This window comes from Octodon degus, unplaced genomic scaffold, assembly GCF_000260255.1.
Source record: "Octodon degus isolate 3935 unplaced genomic scaffold, OctDeg1.0 scaffold00007, whole genome shotgun sequence".
Classification (NCBI taxonomy): Eukaryota; Metazoa; Chordata; class Mammalia; order Rodentia; family Octodontidae; genus Octodon; species Octodon degus.
Window position 1 is genome coordinate 30,183,261 of NW_004524583.1, and position 21,217 is coordinate 30,204,477.

The following is a 21,217-nucleotide window of genomic DNA, read 5'->3' on the forward strand; positions in this document are numbered from 1 at the left end:
GAGAGAGAGAGAGAGAGAGAGAGAGAGAGAGAGAGAGAGAGATACAAAGTGATGGCTTAGGCAATCTCAGAACCACCTGATCCCCTAAGGCCATAGTTTTCACTCATTAACTTCTCCTTGACAACTTTTATATTCTGGCAGTGACATAGTCACTAACCAAAGATTTGAGGAGCCTAAGTTCTGAGAATGTCACCTACACTTGATCTAATTGGAGCAAAAACCAAGAATATAGTCCTGCTGCTACCCCAGGACAGTGAGGCGAGCCCTAGATCTTTCAGTGATAGCAAACAGCCCACTGCCGCACACACGGCACAGGCTCACACATGTGGCCCAGGCTCGCTGCTGCCCCAGGAGGCCAGAGAAGGCCGCATCTGGCAAAGTTTCCGCCTGGAGGACATTGCTTAATCCCTTGAAAGAAGCATTCCTTGCAGGCTAACAAAACCAGTTCTCTTGAGTGTGAGGGAGCTCGCCTTGTCAGTGTGAGAGGCCCGTGGAAAGTAGAGGGAGTAGGGGCACATTGTGTCCCTGGCCTTGAGCCCACCCACCTGGTGCTTGGAGATTTCCTTACCTGCCTTTTCACAGTGAACTCTTCTCAGAGTTATTTTTTAGATGAATAAATTCTTTTTTATGTTGCATGGTGAAATCTTAGACCTTTATCTAAGACATTTTTAAAAGCCTACACAAATCCAGTGCCACAGAAATGCTTCCTGTTGAGCAGGGTGACTTTTGTTTTGTGTCTTCCCGTAGAGGCTGATGTGGCAGGCAGCCGCACAGCAGAGCACTGAAAACCTCTTCCCCCTTCCCAGTGGCTTTGTCCTTGATGGCTCTCCGCACAGCGAGGGTGGCTGGCGTGGGGCCAGTAAGTAGCATTCAGGGCTCCTTTGTAATGGGCCCGTGCCGGCTCTGCCATTGTTAAGCCCAAGAGAGTGCTCTGTTCATTTCTAAAGCCAAGATGAACACTACCTGTGGGAGGTCCTCGCTTAGTGGTAGCCACATTCAAGTGTGGCAGACAGGCCCGCTGGGAAAGGGTTACATGTCAGCGGTGTGCAGCAGGGTTTGCCTTGGTTTTTGTTATATTTTCTTTGGTATACAAGACAGTTCCCTATATGTATTCGATAACTAATTAGCGACGAGGTCAACTCATATTCTGAAATGCTCTTGCAGAAAGGCTCCGTTTCAGCACTGTGTACCTGCTGCTTGGAGTTTCGCCCTTGGGGCTTCACCTTCCACTCGCAGGAGCACAGCAGGCAGGCAGCTGCACGCTGTGGGGAGCACTCCCGCCGGGAGCCTCCTTGTCCAGTGGGCAGGGTGCAGGAGAGTAGGGACCCGCAGGCGCAGCGGTTTGGAGTTTTGTTTTCCCAAGTGACATTTTCCATATTAGGACTATTTTGAACCATTTAATTTAGAAACTTGGAAAAGGTAATTCAGGTCCATAGTCCTGAGTGGACTAAAGCCTGAATGGACTAAAGCGGCAGGGGCTGAATATGTTTCAGAACTCAGAAATTTTTAAATTTTAGAAAGGAAATAAAATACGTGCCTCATATACTGATATTCCCAGTGTAATCTGAGGCAGCACTCCAGAGTCAGACACATTAATATTTATGCAGGGAGAAATATGAATATTCATGCAAGAATAAATTAAAAGTACTAATGTCAGCCCCATATCAAATATGGATGCCAAATCTGTTTGTTTAAATTTGGTTTTTACCTTTCAGCGTTGGAACTTTAAATAAAGTCTGTGGGCCTCTCTCTGCAGTGAGGGAAGTGGAGCAGGGTGAGTCTGGCTGAGTCCGAGGATGCTGGGGCCCTGTCACAGGGCTGCAGTTAGGGCTGCACCCTCCCCTGTTCTGTCATCTTTCCTCTGCGTATCCGTCAGAGGTAAGGTCTGGGGGCCATCGTGAGGAGCAAAAGGTGATGCCAGTTAGACCCTGGCCTTAGAGTTTGTAGATAGTAAGTATTCAACATGTTTGCTATCGAAATTGTACCTCACCAGCCCCAGTCATGCGCGCCTATAGTCCCAGCACTCAGGAGGTGAAGGCAGAAGGACCACTCGAGCCCCAAAGTTCAGGGCCAGCTGGACGGCACAGTGAGACCTTGTCTTAAAAATAACTTAAAATTTTCATCTCTTGCTGTCTTTTTTTTTTTTTTAATATTAGATGAGAACTTAACATGTAGTTGTAGCAGTACCACTCTGGATAAAGAATTGGCACTAAGTATTGTCCTGATGGCTCTGAAGAATTAAGAACCTAAAGTTTTATATTGCAGGCTCATTCCTTGTTAAATGACCAGTACCTCCAAAAACTAGCTTGCAGAATTATGAAATTTTTCAATAATGACTGTTCTTCGGGGGCCGGGGAGATGGCTCAGTGGAATAAGCATTTGCCTGGCAAGCACAAGGACCTGAGTTCAATCCCCGGTTCTGCCAAAAAAAAAAAAAGACTGTTCTTGATTAGTGTTTGGCCACATTTAAAGTTTGAAGGCTTCATCCTAGCTGTGCGTGTGTAACGGATGCGTGCTGCCTGCTGGTCGGCCAGTGTAAAGCGCTTTTTCAGAAGTTCTCTTCAGATGCTGGCCTTCTAGAAAAATACTTGGAAAAGATGTTCCTCTGAGTATAGTGGGCTTTGTGGGAGGGTATTGTGTCTTTGTCTGTAAGACAGGGTCGTTCTACGCCATTCACTCAGGCTCTCTGTGGACTCACTGCCTCGCACGGGCTGCTGCAGCCCAGGTGATGCCTGCCTCAGTCTCCCCTGCTGGGTTCACAGGTGTGCCCACCTCTCAAAGCTTCTGCATATATCGTTGACAGGGCTAGAGCTGTAGCAGAGGTAGCCAAGGCTTTGGAGTGTGTTTGCCGAATAGTGGTAGATGACAGGTTTTCTCTGATTTTCCCCTCCCCAAACCAAGGCTATTAATAGATTTTTAGGGCAAAAAATTCTATTTTCAAGTAGGTTCTATAAAGTAGGTCTCTGCTTTTAAATTTTTATAAAGCCTTCACTTTTTAAAAGGGGAAGATCATTGAAAAAGACCTGCCTTTTGTTGTCAGGCCATTTTTAAAGCCTTATTTTGTACTTTGTAACCTATTGGAAGAAATTTCCTACAATATCCACATCTGTTCTAATGATTTATAATCTTGAAATACAGGACATTTTTATTTACTTTCTGGCCTTTGCTCTTAATTCATGGGATTAGAAATGCTGTTCCAGTGTGGTTGTTGGATCAGAGACTGGAGCATTAAGACAGAAGGACCTCAAGAGCAGCACTAGGTGTTTGTGTGTCACATGCCCGCGGGGCATGTTAGCGGCTTAAGTGGGACAGAATGTGTCTGCTCTGCTCATGGGCTGTGTTGCCTGCCTCCACAGCTGAACTATCAGCAGAAAGTTGGCATCATGTACTGCAAAGCTGGCCAGAGCACGGAAGAGGAGATGTATAACAATGAATCAGCAGGCCCAGCGTTGGAGGAATTCCTGCAGCTGTTGGGAGAGCGAGTTCGGCTAAAAGGATTTGAGAAGTATCGCGCACAACTTGACACCAAAAGTAAGAAGCGCTGCTGTCCGCCTGCCGTGCTTGTTCTCGTCCTGCCGTGCTGATGTGCATCTGCTACGTCCCCTGTAAGATAGCGCTGCCCCTCATCACCAACACGGGTCTGGAAGAGGGCGACAAGGCCAGAGAGGGAGGGTGTAGCCCCAGCACAGTTCCCCATGACCCAGGTAGCTAGAATTGGACTGGCAGAGATGGGGACTGAATAAGGGAGCGGACACAGATTGTGCAGCACTCTCCTGGCAGCGTGCTTAGATCTTGTTACCCCTAGGTGAATGGTGGAGGATTAAAACCTATAGAAACTGTAGGGCCAGCCAGATAGCTCAGCAGATTAAAGCTCCTGCTTAGGCTGGAGGGTCAAACCCTGGCCTTCCATGCCAGCCCTGCCCCAGGGCACGCTGAGAGGGCAGTTGAGACTGGGTGTGGGTACTTGTCTGTAATCCCAGCACTTGGGAAGCTGAATGAAAACAGGGGAGTCACTATGAGTGTGATCTGTGTAGTTAGCCCCTGTAGACCCTGCACTAAAAAATAAATAAATAACCTACAGAAACTTAACAGCCCTCTGATCCTAAGCCCTAGAGTTCCTTGCTTTCATTAACTTATTTTAGGATCTGCCTGCTTTTGAATGTATAATCAGCCTTTGTGTGGTTTTCTTGTTTTCATATTCTTCTAGGATTTTTGTTCTTTGTTACTGTTATTAATATCCAAAGTTTAAGAAAAGGTTTTTAAAACTTTGACCTTTGTTGATTGAAGACATAGTAAAGAAGAAATCCATTGAACTATGACATACGGTGTTGTAAGATTCTGCACTCCCACAACTCAAATCATCCGTAGTCAAGTTTTCAGCTATTTTGGTAGAATATGTTGACTTCTGCATGTCTACATGGAGGCAGTTTTAAATTTATCTCAAAATTATTCCATAGACACCTGTGATCTGTTTTTCTTCAAGGGTCTTTGGCTGGCACATCTGTAGTGCTGTCTATAGTAATTTCTCTGATTTTTTTTTTTTTTGTACAGGAAATTAAATATGGAATTGAGTCATGAAAACAGAAAAGCATTCATAAACTCCATTGCAGGGAAGGATTTCCTGTTGCCATGGTTTTGCTGTTGCCAACTTGGAAACGACATACAGGAGAGACTATTAAAAGCCATAAATAGCCCAGCCTCTTAAATATTATTTTAACATTCTATACTCAGCTTGCAACTGCACAAAATGTTACATCTCTGTATGCCCTTAAACCCTATTCATCCAAATATTCTGATTTTCATCCTGTACAACTCATTCATGCTGTCCCAATTTGTTGTATAAATCATTACCACAAAGGACCTGAAAAGAAAATTTCTAAGTTTCCTGGGTGCATAGATGAATAGTCAGCTTGGGAACTGCTGAGATTGCGCAGTACTCGTTCAGTGACGTGTGCAGCCGCGTCTTCACCGTGAAGACTCGGGAGAAGCGCACAGCGGGGCCGCGTAGTGAGACGGCAGAGCAAGCTCTGGTGCGTGTTTTGTGCGCACTTCCGTACTGCGCCGACTTGGAAGGCCAGCGGGAGATAAACCTGCACTGGAACGTGCCTCTCACTACAGTTGGAGAGTTACGCAGTCTGCTCATTAAGGGAGCATCGTGTTTGCTGGTGTACTCCCCGAGAAGCGCTTCATCCTTCTAGGCACATCTCCTGAGAAGGGGTCCGCTTCCGTCCTGCCCTTGCAGAGTATTACTCCATTTTCCTTTGGTGTGACAGCATACCGGGGCTAGATAACTTATGAAGAAATTAAATTTATTCAGCTCATGGCTCGAGGCCACGTGTGAGCTTCTGCCCGACTCCAGGCCCCGTGGTAGGTGGACTTGGAGGCCGGCAGCCGCCCCTCCAGGGCTGGCCCAGGCCCGCATCATCTTCCAGGAGGCCCCACCTTCCAAGCCTCTACCACTTCTTAAGGTCATGGCCTTGGGAAGAAGCCTCCACCCCACACCCTTGAGGGACGCGCTCAGATGGCGCCTAGACCAAAGGTGTCTGCAGTCCTAAGGCGAGCGGGAAACAGGAAAGTGTTCTCCCCGAAAAACTCTAATAAAGACGACATCGTGCAAAATTGTTTTGCCCCAAGCCCATAGGTCCAGCTGGAGGGGTCCACCAGCCTCACCCTTTAATCCCAGGTGACATAATCCCGTGTGTCAGCCAGCCCTGTCCCTGGCACAGCACTGCTCTGGCTGCTTGCTCGCAGGCATCCGTGTTGCGTCCAGGAGTGCCTTTCGATATCGCCCTGGAGAGCGCTCCCCAGAGCAGGTGCTCTTAGAGCATCATTCCCGCCACGGGTCCTACTGGAGCCTGTCATTTGTAGTCTTCGTGAAATTCCTCATCTTTTCATGTCTTCCTCTGTTCTACTTCCGTGTCTCCAGTTCCACGTGTTTTATCACTACTCTGTCACTACTGCGTACTGTTATATATCACAGGTTAGTGAGGTGTTTTTTAACTTTTTAAAAATCATCTTTGTTTCCTATTAACTACCAGTCCAGTTATTTAAATACAACATGACCAAAAGTTGCATAATGTTTATAAGATGATTGTTAAGGTTTGTCTAGCTGTATCCCCAAAGCCTTGTGTAGTCAAGGCGAGTGGGCTTTATGAAGGGGGCTAAATCTAGTTTGTGATGAGGTCGTCATCTAGTGCTGGCCCGGAGCTGTAAGTGCTCCGCCCACCCGAGGGTGAGTGGCCCGCGTACAGTATAAGGGGCGGAAAGAGGCTCGTCCTCCACCTTCCCCCGTTGCTCCTGCTGCTTGTGCTGGTTTCCGCCACCTTGAAAGGCTGCCCTCTGCCACGTGCCGCTCTGCCTTGGGACCAGCCAAGTATGGACCGAAGCTTCCGCAAACTGTGAGATAAATAAACCTTTCCTCTCTTAATTTTGGGTGTTAGGTATTTTGTCTCAGCAAGGAGAGAAAAGTAACCAAGAAAATATGAAAAGGACAATTTCGTCAAATTTATTCAGTACAAGGATCAGCTGGTTGAAATGACACCTGCCCACATGATTTTTTTTTTCAGGTTAATCAGTACTTGAATGGACATCCAAGTGGTTGATGTGTTGTATCGCTCAGCTTTATAACTTCAGGACAAAATACTGCACACCTGCAGTTCATAGGAGTTTTCTTTGGGGTGTGGGTTCTGAGAGGGGTGGCTGTGCTCAGCTGGCTCAAGGGGAAAGCTTCCTGGAGGTTTATGCTCTTTGGAGCCAAGCAGGGAAGGAGGGCCCCGCCTCCTGGAGCCGTGCCCGCCCGCCAGACACCGCCATTCAGCTGTGGGTATTGCGTCCGTCAGTGTCGCACGGCCTGCTCCCCTTCTGAAGTCCCCCCCTCCGCACACATGCAGTCTTGGGAGGTGATGGCAGGTTTTTGAGAGACACGTGCCCAAACTAAGCAAAAACCCACTTAGTGCACAGCGCCAGCACTGTAATTAACACTGAGCTTGTAGTTTGGAAAAAGCAACTTTACACTAACATCTTTTGTCTTAAAAGCAAAATAACGTGTGCTGTAGGCTCACTATCGCTGCTTTAGGAGAGCACTTTAGGTCTAAGCCACGGCATATGTCAAAGCTCATTGTGTTTTTTCTTCCACAGTGGCTTAACGCATCGCCAGCCTCATCCAGTGAACCTTCTGTTAGGGTTTTACAGCTATCGGAGCTGCGGGTTTTGTTAAAAGTCTTCATCTGTTAATCTTTTCATCTCTGTCCTCTTGGCTTTTAATGGACTGTTTTTCCTGCTTTGGATTATTTCTTATTTCTGGTTATTTTTTATTAGATACTGGATATTGTGAATGTTTCATCATTAAATGTCTAGATTTTGAGCTGGCAGCATAGCTCAGAGGTCTAAAGCACCTGCTTTGGAAAGCTTTGGCAGGCACGGGAGACCGAGGTTCAATCCCCAGCACTACATGCCATGCCAGCCCCACCTTCAGGGTGAGCTGAGCCAGCCAAAAAAAAAAAAGTCTAGATTTTGTTGTCATCTTTAAAGAGTGTTGAGTTTTGCTTGGACAGTCAACTTACAGAACAGTTTGTTAAAGCAAAAAACTTTATTTTTATTTTATTCATTTATTTTGGTACAGGGTCTCGCTATGCAGCTCAGACTCATAGTGATCCTCCTGCCTCAGTCTCCCCAGCACTGGAATTACAGATATGTACCACCTTGCCTGGTTTCGGTGGCTGGCATGGCATGCAGTACCAGGGATTGAACTCAGGGCCTTGAGCTTGCCAGGCAGGTGCCTAGACCACCGAGCTATCTCCCCAGTCCTAAAGCAAATTTTAGAGTAGCTACTGTTTGTGGCTAACTTAACCCTGCTCCTAAGACATTACTTTTCTTGCACCTGAAAAATACCTTTCCAGTGCAGGATCTCTGCTGTGGCTGATCCAGAGCTCAAATGCCATCTGGTGCTGTGTGTGCACTGAGGGAATTTCTTGGTTTGCAGTCATCTGGAAGTTCTTTCTTCAAGTTTTTCTTTGCTTGGACTTCGGAATTTAACTGCCTGAATCTACAAATGACTATTCGACCCAAGACTGAAGGGCACCTGACTCAAATTTCTGAGCCCCTTTTGCTCTGAGGGTTCCTTCTCTTTGGTACTGTCCCTAGAACATGTCAGCCTCCTCAGACACATAGAACTGTAGTCTCTGTGGCTTTTTCCTTCAAGGTTCTATGCCCTTGTCCCCCAAATGCCTCCAGGTAAAAATCTGGAGGCATAATGGGAATCCCTTTTTTTAATTGCACCTCCTCCACTGTCTTAACGCTGCCTCTTATTCATTATTTCAAAATTGGATCAGATATGTTGTCAATTTTTATAGTTACTTACAGTGAGAAAATAGAGTCCTGTACTAAATATCCTGTTACATCCAGCAGAAGTTCCAGAGACACACCCACAAACACAAACACTCTCCCCCTCCCTTTCTCCCTCCCCTCCCCCACTGTTCCTCTCCATCTCCCTCCCCTCTTCCTCCATTTCTCCCTCCCCCTTTCTCCCTTCCTCCCCCTCTATGCCTCTCCCCCTCCTCTTCTCCCTCCTCCCTCCTCCTCTCCTCCTTCCCTCCCCCATTTATTCCCACCAGACTGCTAAGTACCTGTTAACCCCACTGTATAGACCTGGCTTCTTTAGATCAACTAGCATGCCTCTGGGTAGGTAGCTAGTAAGCGTTAGGAAAATTAGAACGGGCCCTAGTGGTACAGTTAATTAAGTGCTCAGAGAAGGCCTGACAGCGAATTCCAGGTCTGGCCTTTTGACTCTGTAGCCTTTTGGCTAACCACCCGTGCTCAGGAGCTAGCCTGCCTGTCCTTGTTAGGGTTGTATGGAATGCAGTACTTCTGTAAGGGAGAGAGAGGCTCAGGACCCGAAGGGTTAATGGGACTGTTGAACTCCTTTTCTTTGCATAATTATCTGAATGAAGTCCAAATTTTCATCTTAAAAATAAAGACTGGCAGCAAATAAAGTACAAATAAATACATGATAGCCTGGAACTCTGCTACAGCTGAAGAAATTCAGTAGTGAATCTTTTGCTTCCATTTCTTTTCTTACTTGAATGACAACCTCTAGAAGATTACCATCCCCACTTAGTAGAATAAATACAAAAATGAGGTTCCCACTACACAGTTCATTTGAAATCTGGAGACCACCCTCATTTAAAACTGTGCACTTGGAATCTTATTTGGGAAATTAATTCCCTTCCTGAATCTTGTTTGTCAGGTCAGCATGCAGGAGACGTAGAAGCTCTTTGCAAAGCGTTCTTTCAGTCTCAGCCCTTGTAAGTTCCTGCACTGTGAATGAGTGTGTGTTGCATCTTCCATCTGTCAGCATATCAGCGACGTTTTAAAGGTAGCTGAGATTCAGGGTCTTAAAGAGATGGAGACTTTTCGTAAAATAAATCCTTTATTGGAAGTATGTAAACTCTGACAGGCAAAGGGACAAAGCTAAGTGTCGTTTACATGCTTTGCACATGTAAGGAGTTATTTAAAATTCTAGAAATTAAAAATGAACAAAGGAATTCTTTTTACGAAAACTACTTTTTTTTTTTACCTTAGCAGAACAAAATTTTAAATTCTTTTTTTTTTAAATTTATGTATTTGGTGTAGGGTCTCACCATGCAGCTCAGACTCTTAGTGATCCTCCTGCTCTCAGCTTCCCCAGCTCTGGGATTGCAAGCATGCACCACCATGCCTGATCTTGGGGGCCAGCACAGCTCTTCTGGGGGCGTGGGCACCGCAGCCTGTGGTGCCAGGGATCAAACCCTGGTCCCAGTGCTTGCCTGAGCAGGCGCTTAGCCTGCTGAGCTATCTTGCCAGCCCTCAGAATTTTAAATTCTAGTGAACACATTTTCCTCAGCATCTTTTATGAGCTGTTGCTTCCAGTTCTCTTAATCTTTATGGTACTGAGGATATTGATGAGTAAATGTGCACTGACATATCTTAAGACCCATAAGTGACTTTCTTATGGTCACTGAACAAATGGCATTTGTTGCATTCTGAATAAATCCTCTTGCCATGCAAGATTGCCAAGTAATTCCAGGTATGTCGCAATGTGAGCAGTTAGCAGAAAGCGGTGAGGGCTGTCTCTGAAGTACTGCTCTGCCCCACCTCAGAGCTCCTCTCATTATGTTCGAGGCTGTGGGAAGCCTTGAGGCCCAGGTGTGTTCTGGAACTAATACAGAGTGGATTTGCTTGTCATAGCAAAGAGTACTACAAATGCTCTGGATCCCATCCTTGCTGAAGTAATTTCTCTTGATCATGGCTTGTGAGCAGTTCTAAAACTTAATAAATGTGGAAGGTGTCAGAACAGGGGGAATTCCTAACTGCCCCGGGACTTTATTAGTGGGCAAATGACATAGTGACCTTGGGCCTGACATGTGCCGTACCAGTGTAAGCGTCAGAAGACCAAGTGAAAGCGTTCTTTGTTCTGTTGCCTTTCTTGGTTTGTATATATTTACTAAGTGTGATTTCTGCTTGTGTTTATAGGTGCCAAAATCAAACTGCAAAGACTTTTCCTTTAGTTTTTCTTAAGCATATACTTTGTAATCAAGAAATAGTCATATGAAAATCTAATTACTTTTTCCTGATTGAGACTAATACACCGTAATCATTCAACTTTTCAACTACCTGAAAGTGAAAGAGTTGACTCAGAAGGGGGTTAACAATAACAGTGACGTTCACTGTACTTGAAACATTTTTTACAAATTCACTAACTTGGTCATAGCCACCTTCCAATAGGAATGGCTAGTGAAGACTAGTACCGCAAGTGTCGCCGCAAAGCAGCTGAGCCTATTCTCGTTGTCGTAATTCTTCAGTGTCTTGGCACCATCTGCCGGCTTGGGTGTGGGAAGCGGTCCTTTCTGTGGCCCCACCCCGCGTACTGTGTTGGGGTGCAGGCCTTCATGGGTGGTGTGGGGTGAGCGAGGACCACGTGGCCGGCAGGGTGCCATGTGGCTGAATTCACTGCTCAAGTATTAAAAGAGCCGCGCAGGTTTGAAGGGGCAGCACCTTTCTGTTCCTCCCCTGCAAACGCACTTTTATTCCGAGACTGCTCATTGTATATTCTCTTCAACAAAATAAAAACTTTTTCATGTTACTCCATTAAAACTTTCATAGCATTAAAATTATAGAAATAAAAACATTGAATGCTTTATTTTTAAAAAATACAGCAAGCATACTTTTCCCATTCTTTCTGGTAAAGTTTAGCAACTGCATTTTCTGTAAAGTAATTTCAGAGTTTTAGAATTACTAGCTTCTCAGAAAGGAAATCTTTGTTGTTTTGGCTCTAATTTCAGGTCTAAGTCTGTAGAAATCATCTCTTATTTTTTGAGTGAGCAGCAGAATGTTGAGTCCCCAGAAAAGGTAGGCGAGCAGCATTCCTTCTGTGAACTGAAGCACACAGTTGCAGAGAGCCAGGGCGAGAGCGGAAGTGTCTCCTGGCTGGTCTGGAGCCAGTGTTTCCCCTGGCGGTGATCTGCAAAGAATCAGACAGACATGCACAGCGAAGTGCAGGGAACGCTGGTGACAGTCTTTTTTCTAGCTCTTAGTGTTGCTTAAAATTGACTTGAAATGTGTGTCAGTACGTGTCCCACCTGATGCTCTGAAGTTTTTAAAATGTCTCCCAGGTGTGTAGGGTTTTTTTTTTAATAAATGATAAGGTCAGTCATTTAATGACACAGAAATAATGTGAAACAAAGTGGTTATAATTAGTAGGCAGAAGATGACTTTTGATTAAAAAATTAAAAATGGGGCCGGCGAGAGAGCTCAGTGGTCTAAAGCACCTGCTTAGGCAAGCGCACAGGTACGTGGTTCGATCCCTGGCACTACATACCATGCCTCCAGGGAGCTGAGCTGGCCACAAAAAAGTAAATAAAAGTTAAATTAAGAAGTACAGGTATGCATATAAAAATCTAGAAGGTCATATACCATATCATGAACAGTATTACCTCTGTCCAGTGATTCTTCTTCCTTTGTTTTTGTGTATTTTTTGAAACAATTATTTCTGATGCAAACAGTACTGCAGAAATAGTTATTTTATGCCAGGAGTTAGGAATTCAAGACGCCCTGGCAGATTTCAGCAGTCAAGGTCTGAAACCCAAAGCAGCACAGCCAGGTGTGAAGGTATTTGTGGCAGGGGCTCTGAGCCACAGATGAGTTCTTCATACTCAAGACCCAGTGCAGTTGACTGTTTTATATGGCTAGTAGGCAGGGGTGTGTGGGGGTGTGGGTGTGTGGGTGTGTGGGTGTGTCATTAGTGTTTATAAGGTATTTCTTTTCAATTAATATGTTGCTATGTAGTTTTTCCATTTTTGAATGTAGTCTTTGTTGAATAATTAGTTTATTTTTAAGCCTTTGTATTTTTTTCTTCAAAATTAAGTTTCTCTAATAAGCTCAAGCTTGAAACTCAGGGCTCTAGAACGTCTTTCTAAAGCTGTCTGCAAGCCACAGGCGCAGATTATGCTTGGAGCAGAACCTGAGGGCAGTGGAGCTGCATTCAAGACCTGGAGTGTTCTCTAGCAATAGCCTGCTTTTTCGCGGCCCGCACACCCGGAGCACTTTCTGGCATGGGCTGCAAGCCTGCCCTTTAAGCCAGTCCCAGGTTGTACGGCGCACACTCAGTTTGGGTAGGTGTTGGAGCCTGGGCTGTGGAGTATCGTTCCTGAAGTGCAGCACAGTGTCCTGGTTCTGAACGTGCAGTTGAGGGCGGCTCACGTTTACCCAAAATCAATGCACTTCAGTTCATTTTTATAGCTTGTTAAGTCCCCTCAGTTCATTTTTATAACTTGTGAAGTCCAGGTTGTTGCAGCTTAAACTCAGACTCCCTTTCAGTAAGTAAAAATGTATCATTGGCTTGCAGGTATTTGTGGGTACATTGATTCAGAATCTATTGATTTATAATTAGGTAGTAAAGGTTTTTTCCTTAAGGTAGGTGATGAAAGATCACAATGCACATTTAAACCTTTAGAAAACGATTGGACAAAAGCTTTACTCTTTATTGTTGCAGCCTTTTTAAATTATCATCTCTGTTTTGAGAGCAGTCTTCTTGTCTGCATTGGAAGTGCAGTGGTGGATTCTGGGCACCAACCAAAGTGGTCATGAGCTGAGCAAGCCGAATTCAGTGGGTGGGATCCGCGCTGACCTTGTGGAGAGGTGCGATGGGGCTTGCAGCCAAACCGCGGCAGGAGTGCAGTTCCTGAGCCGGGGCGGCTCTGTGTTAGTGGAGAGGTTCTTACACAACCTGGTGTCTCTAGACAGAGTGAATGAGGCAGCGAACTGGCTTCAGAATGCCTGTGTCTTTTCACTGATCCTGAGTTTATTTTATTTTTTATTTTTTTGACAGAACTGGGGATTGAACTCAGGCCCTTGTGCTTGCCAGGGAAGCGCTTATTCCACTGAGCCATCTCCCTGGCACTAAACTTTTTTTTTTTTTTTAATCCTGAGTTTGTAAGTTCCTTCCAATGTAGACGTACCACAGTGGCATAATCTGTGCCTGTATTACCAACAGAAAAAGATATTTTCATACATTATTTTTAAAGGTATCTCAGATATTGCTTGTATTCACCATTGCTTCAGAATTACAGAAGATATCATTTGCAGCATCTCGTAAGTCTTGTACGTAGCATTTTAAAAATTACTTGATTATTGTATTTTTCAGTATATTTTTTGAAATTCTATATAATCACGCATTCACGAGTGTTCTGCAGAGAGACCCACTCCACCGGCCTCACCGAGCCGCCGATGTGCTTTGTTTCAAAATCATGTTTTCTTTTTTTAGCCATTTCTCTTAAACGAACTTGCTTTCCTAGTCGTGCAGTCACCTGGTTATTGCATCTTTTCTATCTGTAGCTGACTCTACTGGAACCCATTCTCTGTATACGACGTACAAGGACTATGAGATTATGTTCCACGTGTCTACCATGCTGCCGTATACACCCAACAACAAGCAACAGGTAAGGGCCTTGAGCCGTGTGTGTCTGCTCCTCCTACTTCACTTCCCAGAGAAGCCGAGGTGGCCAGTTTGTAAAATCGGAAACAGGAATTCAGTGTTGCACCTGTCCCGGCAGCAGGAAGCTTTGCTCCGAGAGAGCAAGGAGCAGCAGGTGAGCTGACAAGAGATGAAGAGACGCGGCTGCTGGGCCAGCAGCCGGCTGGACGGCCTTGTGCAGTCGTCACTTGCTCTTCACCCGTGGAGACGGAGGCGTCTCTGCAATCTGAAGAGAACAAGTTAGAATCCTGATGACGAGGTGGCTGCAGGGCTGCAGAGACTCTGCAAGCAGGGTGGCTCTCTTGAGAGGCCACTGCACAGAGCGGACGTGTGCTCGCGTCCCACCCGGCCTTCAGAGGAGAGTTAGTGTGCCACCTTGGAGAAGGGTCACAGTAACTGTCAGGAGAATCTCAGATTAATGTTCTTTCTTAACACTTTTATCAGGAGAGAACAAGGAACTTGAACAACTGTGTATGTTTTTTTTTTTCATTGTATTTGGTACAGGGTCGCACTGTGCAGCTCGGACTCCTAGTGATCCTTCTGTTTTCAGCCTCCCCAGTGCTGGGATTTTAGGTGTGCACCACTGTGCCCAGACGCAGTGGCTGGCTCAGCACATCGAGGGGCGGGCCCGGCGTGGCATGTGGTACCTGGGATCAAACCCCAGTCCCTGTGCTTGCCTAAGCAGGCGCTCAGTCCACTGAGCTACCTCACCAGCCCTCCTTTGTGCGTATCTTACGAGTGTCTCTGTAATGTGAGATACACAGTGTGATGCCTGTTGTCGATTATGAAATTTTTTTGTTGTACAAAATATCTAGAAGTACAGTGCACTGAAATAGTATTAAAACATGAGATAGAGGCCGGGAAGATAGCTCCGTAGAATAAACGCTTGCCTGACAAGCTCAGGGGCCTGTGTTCAGTCCCCAGTTCTGCCAAAAAACCAAACAAACAAACAAACAAACAAACAAAAAAAGGGATAGCAAAATGTGAAAATTAAGAGGTGGCAGATTGTTACAGAGCAAAATGATTTTGACAGCATTGTTTTAGAGACTGTGTGATAGTTGTTACATTTCAAAATAAGTGATACCAAAATGCAATTTAAGAACATGAACCAGCAAACTGTTTTCCTAGCGATTACCGGAAGGAGCAGGCCAGTTTTACTTCTAACCTTAGAATAGATGCAGATTTTTGTTTGCGTCAGTTGTTAGTCTAATGGAACATGGGCCAGCTGCAGCATAAATCCCATCCTCTTTACTAAAATTAAACCAAACACTAACATTTTGTCACTTTAGCTTTGGTTAAGTTATAAATCCAGGTGACAGAATTTTGCCTTTCATGATCACTAATGTAATCAACAGTAGGAAGCTAGCGAGTGAGCTTTGAATCTGAAGACCTCCGTAAGGCAGATTCTTCTCTCTGCTTTGACACTTGGCGTTTTGCAGACTCTGAGTTCTAGATCGCTCTGAGAGAAAAGCACCATGCTCAGAAAGGTGTATTAGACTTTCTATCTTAACTAGTGAATAGACAAAAGAATTAAGAATTTTAACAAATGATCTTTAAAGGAAGATGAAAGCTCATTCTACCTTATTACTCAGAAGAAAAAGATAAAATATGGCAGGGTAGAATGTTTAAGAACAAGATTGGATTAGTTCTTAACTGAGTTGGAGCCCTGGGTAGAAGGAATTGTTATTTAAGTGGACAGCTATTTAAATTTCTTAATTTTGGGGGTTCATTTAAGGCAGAAATGTTATGGTCCTAATCAGAATAGCAAAGAAATCAGTATTGCTACACTAAGAAAATTTTATTCTCTAGCTCATGAATTTAATTTCTTCTTTTAGATGATTATTTCCAGAAAAAAATAGAAATAATGTATCTTTTAAATCTTTTGTGCTTGCATTTTAAAAATTCATACAACCTTGGGCTGGGGAGATAGGCCAGGAGTCTAAGTGCCTGCCTGGCAAGCTCAAGGACCTGAATTTGTTCCCTGCTGCGGCATACTGTGCAGCCTGGAACGCTGGGCGCTCTGTGCTGGCCGCTAAGACCGAGTGTGATGGCACACGCCTGTAGTGCCAGCGCTGGAGAGGCTGAGGTGGCGGTCACTACAGGCCTGAGCTGCTGTCTAGCAAGACCCTGTACCAAATAAATAAATAAAAGCTTAAAAAGTAGTATTTTAAAATACATACCGTTATTTATTATATAACATAAGACATATAAATAGGTTTGTTTCTGTTGAGTTCTTTGTTAAAACATTAACTTAAGTTATCAGACATATTGAAAGAGTGACATTACATAAAAAAGATGTTACCTGAGCTGGGCCTGGTGGCGCCCACCTATAATCCCAGCACTCAGGAGGCTGAGGCAGGAGGAGCCCCGTGAGTATGAGCTCAGCCTGTGTTCAAGACCAGCCTGAACTGCATAGGGAGACCCTGTCTCAAAAGAAAAGAAGGAACAAGATGTCACCTGTACAAGAATGATACGTAATGTGTAGACGCGCACTGCTTACTTCTGGTATGCCCAAGACTTGAGTCTATTAATGATGCTTTTTTTTTTTTTTTTTTTTGGTGGAACTGGGGATTGAACGCAGGTCTTTGCACTTGCCAGGCAAGCGCTTAGTCTACTGAGCCATCTCCCCAGCCCCAATAATTCTTAATTATTCAGATGGTCTTTGTAGTAGTTGATTTAGGTCAGCCTTTGTCTCTGTAACATCTGCTTGTATGTTATATTTAGAAATTAAATAGGCTGTTTCATTGGAAGATAAATTGGGATGCTTCAAATTCCTGCAGTTAAAACTGCACTTCCAGGGCCGGCCAGATAGCTCAGCAGATGAAAGCACCTGAGGAGACAGGTGCAGGGGCTGAGGGCTCGAGCCCTGGGCCTGCATTGCTAGCCCTGCCCCTGGCGCACACTGAGACAGGATTGAGACTGGGCCTAGTGGCATGTGCCTGTAACCCCAGCACTTGGGAGGCTACAAACGGGGATTAATCCCAGTCCCGATCTAAGTAGTGAGACCCTGTAGTAAATACATTAAAAAACGAAAACAGAGACCAAAAAAAACTGCATTTCCAAACATTCTCATTCCCAATTCTCAATCCTACTCTAAGAGGCTGCAGTTTCTCCCAGCTAGCTGGCCTGCCAATACTAGGTCACTGGTTTTACTGATTCATAATTTGTCATTGGGGGGAAAAATTCAAAAAGTATTACAATGGATGGTTTATGCCATTTGTAGTTTTTCTTTTTAAAGAATTTCCACAAAATGTGAGGAATAAAAAATTTTGTTCAGTTTTTCTCTAGATATTAAACTGTGTTATAAATCCTTCCTGAAAAGATGCTGACCTAGCCTATGTTAAGTACCCTAACTTGAAAAACCATTTGATGAAACAGACAGTGTTCTTAAGCAGCTTTCACTGTAATTAAAGAAGCTGTTAAAACTTGAAATTTAACCTGTCTTTAAATCTTTACTACATTGTGGAATATTAGTAATGCTTACATTCCCAGCTTGTGACAGAAAAAGTCTATCAGAAAACACTTTAATAAAGCCAGTTAAGCCAGAACATAAAGTGCACTGAAATTATTTCAGTTGGTCTCATTTCTAGAAGTCTTCCCCCCGGCAAGTTTCTTTCCTATGTGAAAGTGGAGTGCGATTGCCGCAGAACCCGAGCTTGGCGGCAGTGCCACAGTGTGGCATCAGAAGCCTGGCCTTGGTCAGTCAGGCATAGTATTTGAGCGGCTATGTTTCTGCGCAGATTTCAGAATAATTCATGTCCATATCCTTTCTTGGAAAGAATGCTAAGACAGGCCAAAACATTGACGGCGGTGGTGTGGATTACCTCCCCTTGTTCATAGTGATTAGCAAGAAGTTGTGCAGGAGAACTGGGGGAGTCACAAACGCACGATTTATCTTGGTTGCTTATTTTTTGTTTCAGCTCCTAAGGAAGCGGCACATTGGAAATGACATTGTGACAATTGTTTTCCAAGAGCCTGGAGCACAGCCCTTCAGCCCAAAAAACATTAGATCCCACTTTCAGCATGTTTTTGTCGTCGTCAGGGCTCACAGCCCCTGCACTGATGGTGTCTGTTACAGGTGAGCGTCCTCGCTGTGGGCTTACCGGGGCTGTGGGCTGCTCTTCGTGCAGAGGCCTCGGGCAGCTCTGCTGTCTGACACAGCAGCGAGAAGTCTGTTACTGTTTCTATCCATGCTTGTATGTGCAGCTTGTCGAGTTCCTGCAGCGACATAACCTGGTGGCATGGCATTCTCCCTGCTGGCCAGACTCCTGCTGGTTCCTTGTGTACCTCGTCCTTAGGCCGTGTTTCCCATCCATACCACCTGGTCACTCGCTAACTACTCACTCATGCTGCTAATTATATATATTTTTGGCATGGCGGAGAGAAGTGATCATAATAAATAGGGAAAAGGAATTTGTTTTTAAAAAATTATTGTCACTTTTACCTCCCAGACCACTAGTTAGTATTTTCTTGATTCAGTCTAAGGCAGTTCAGTCTCAGGAGTGACTCAGGATTTCCTTGAGCCACGTCCAAGTCGACTCTTAGATACATTTCCATGCATTCTTAAGCATTTGTGGAGATTGCTGCTGTGTCAGTTGTTAACCTAGTTGCGTCAACATGCCAGCTCAGGCAGATACCTGGAGGCCTCTCCTGGAGGGCGTGGTGCTGGGGGTGAGGATCTGGGCGGATGGGGACGGAGCGTAAGGGCATCGTAGCGCTTGTACGATGCTTCCTTCGGGTGTGTGTCGGCCTTTCCGAGTGTAAAGGCTTAGCCTGTGTTTCTGTGCCTAAGATTTGAATGTGTAGGCTTTATTAATTTGGGGTATTTACTTTTGAAGTAATGTAACCTTCATAGAAAGTGGCCAGCCAGGACTGGCAGCTGAGTTCTGTGATCCCCAACTGTCTAATTCTGGGGGCGATAAAAGTTCATTCAGAGAATGCAACCCAATTTAGAGTGGCGGTCCCCAGCCTTTTTGGCTCCAGGGGCCAGCTTCGTGGTAGAGACTCTTCACAGATGGAGGGGTGGGGGCTTCGGGGTGATTCAGAGGAGAGTGCAGCTGGGTCCTTCACACGCACAGCTCCGGGGGTCTGTGCCCTTGCGAGAGTCCGTGCTGGCACGCGGTGTGCAGTGGCTGTACGCACAGGTGGAGCGTCGCTGTCCGCTCTTGGCTCTGCTGCTCAGCTTCTAAAGGTTGGGAATCCCGATTTGGGTTCTTTGGGTCATGGCTGTCACTGTCCTTGCGCACACCACTGTGACTCCGGTCATTGAGCTCTCGTTTTAGGCTCAGCACTGTTTCACCCCTCTTCCGTGTGTTGCTTCATTTAACCATTAAAACTTTAAGAGGAAGGGCATTGTGTGTTCCCATGCTCACTCGGTGAGGCTGAGGCACGTGGCACTCGAGGACTTGCCCGGGTCAGCTGACTCGTCCTGGGCAGGGTGAGAGGGAATGCAGTCCGGCCGCCAGAAGCCAGGCTCCCGGCTGCACTGCTCTGGCCTCTCTGCGTGTCCCAGATGCTAGCTCTTGGCAGTTCTTGCCCCAGAACAGTTCTGTTCTGGAGTTTCTCAGGTGCCGAACTGGCATACACATCCCAGACCACGGAGGTCTGCAGTTTCTTAGGCTTGACGAAGGAAGCTGCTACTTGGGAGCTAGCTCTGAAGCTTCTCCCCGAGGTAGTGGCCTCCAAAAGCTGCTTGGGTAGTAGTTGCAGGATTTTTTTTGGGGGGGGGGGCGGGGGGTGCTGGCTCAGGCTGCCTTAAGTGCAGGTCTGGTGAGGCATGTGGAGATGGTGCCAGCGCCTGACTGGGTTTGCCCAAGCAGGAGCTTAATCACCTGAGCTCACCTACAAGCTCCCTGCTTGGGCTGTGGTAGAATAAATAAGAACACAGCATTGGACTACAGTCAAGATGGGTAACTGGTTACATTTGCACGTACCCTGGGTTTTTCAAGTGTGCCATCTCTCAGATTCATGCAAAAGCCTTCACTCTCTCTTATGGATAGGAAGCCCCACCCTTTTTGAGTGAACACTTCAAAGTTTGAGGGTGAGAAACTACTTGATGTCTTGTAAAGTTTCTTTTATATCCTTTGTCTAAATTAGTACTGTGCAATAGAAATATAGTGGAGGGGCTGGTGAGATGGCTTAGTGGTCTAAAGCACCTACTTAGAGCAAGTTTAGCAAAGCACAGAGACTGAGGTTCAATCCCCCAGCACCACATGCCAGCCAGCCCCGCCCCCTGGTGGGCTGAGCTGGCCACACACACACACACACACAGACACACACACACACACATAAATAAATAAATAAAAAAGAAAGAAATATAGTGGAAACCATATTTAGTTTTATATTTTCTATACTAGCCAGAGTTTTAAAAAGTAGTAAGAAATGGGTAAAATTAATTTTAATACTTTTTACCAAATCTGGTTTCACTTACTAAACGTAAGTGTTATCATCTCAGCGCGAGTCAGCACTGATTTTTATATTTAGACTGCATTGTCTGTGTTTTGTGGACTCTCGGCTGTCTGGAACATATTTGAGACTCACGGCTCAGCTCAGGATACTGGAGCTCATTGACTGCAGCTTCCCTCCCTGTGAACACTCACATGTATTTACTGCCACACTTGGTGTCTGGGTTGTGGAACAAAGAAACATCATTTTCTCAAGGAAGCATCTTATTATGGTAATGTAGAAAAGTGCAGTAGCAATAGAGACTGAAGTTATAAAAATATATTGAAGAAAATGGGGCTCTGTGTGCTTTAAAGCACAGATGTATGAAAGTCAAAGGCAACAAGAGGAGTACGTGTGATTGTTCAGCAGCAGGTGCTCCAGCATAGAGACAGGAGGAGGGCGGAGAGCCCAGAGGGCTCCTGACGAGCGAGGAAAGGCGGTGGGAGGCCCGTGGGATGCTGGGGCGCCGGCAGCGGCCCCAGCTGAGTAGGGCCTTTGGAAAACCTGCCCAGTGTCACTGTGCAAGGTAACTTGTACGCAGAGAGATAAATGTAGAGGATGTTACCCGTGCATGTTTCACTAGCTCTTTTATCTAATACCTGCTTTTTTGTGCTAGGCACTATCCTAGGAGAACAAAGAAGGATTTCTGCAGTGGATACAGAGATAAACCTTGAAGTAACATGGTGTTGTGACTCCCTAGGAACTGAGAAGTTTATATAGGAAAAACTGAGTCATTCTAGGGGCCAGTTAACCTTGAGTAATCAT

The 21,217-nt window shown here is 45.4% G+C and overlaps 1 protein-coding gene across 6 annotated transcripts in view; it reads left to right on the plus strand.

Moving 5' to 3' along the window:
* Sipa1l1 (signal induced proliferation associated 1 like 1) overlaps window positions 1–21,217 on the plus strand; it is a 367,745-nt gene that overhangs the window by 273,980 nt on the left and 72,548 nt on the right. For all 6 annotated transcript variants that reach the window (XM_023703289.1, XM_023703287.1, XM_023703294.1 and 3 more), the window contains 3 exons: window positions 3,357–3,531; window positions 13,870–13,973; window positions 17,929–18,086. In XM_023703289.1, coding sequence (XP_023559057.1) covers window positions 3,357–3,531; window positions 13,870–13,973; window positions 17,929–18,086 — 437 coding nt within the window. The remainder of the gene's footprint in view (window positions 1–3,356; window positions 3,532–13,869; window positions 13,974–17,928; window positions 18,087–21,217) is intronic.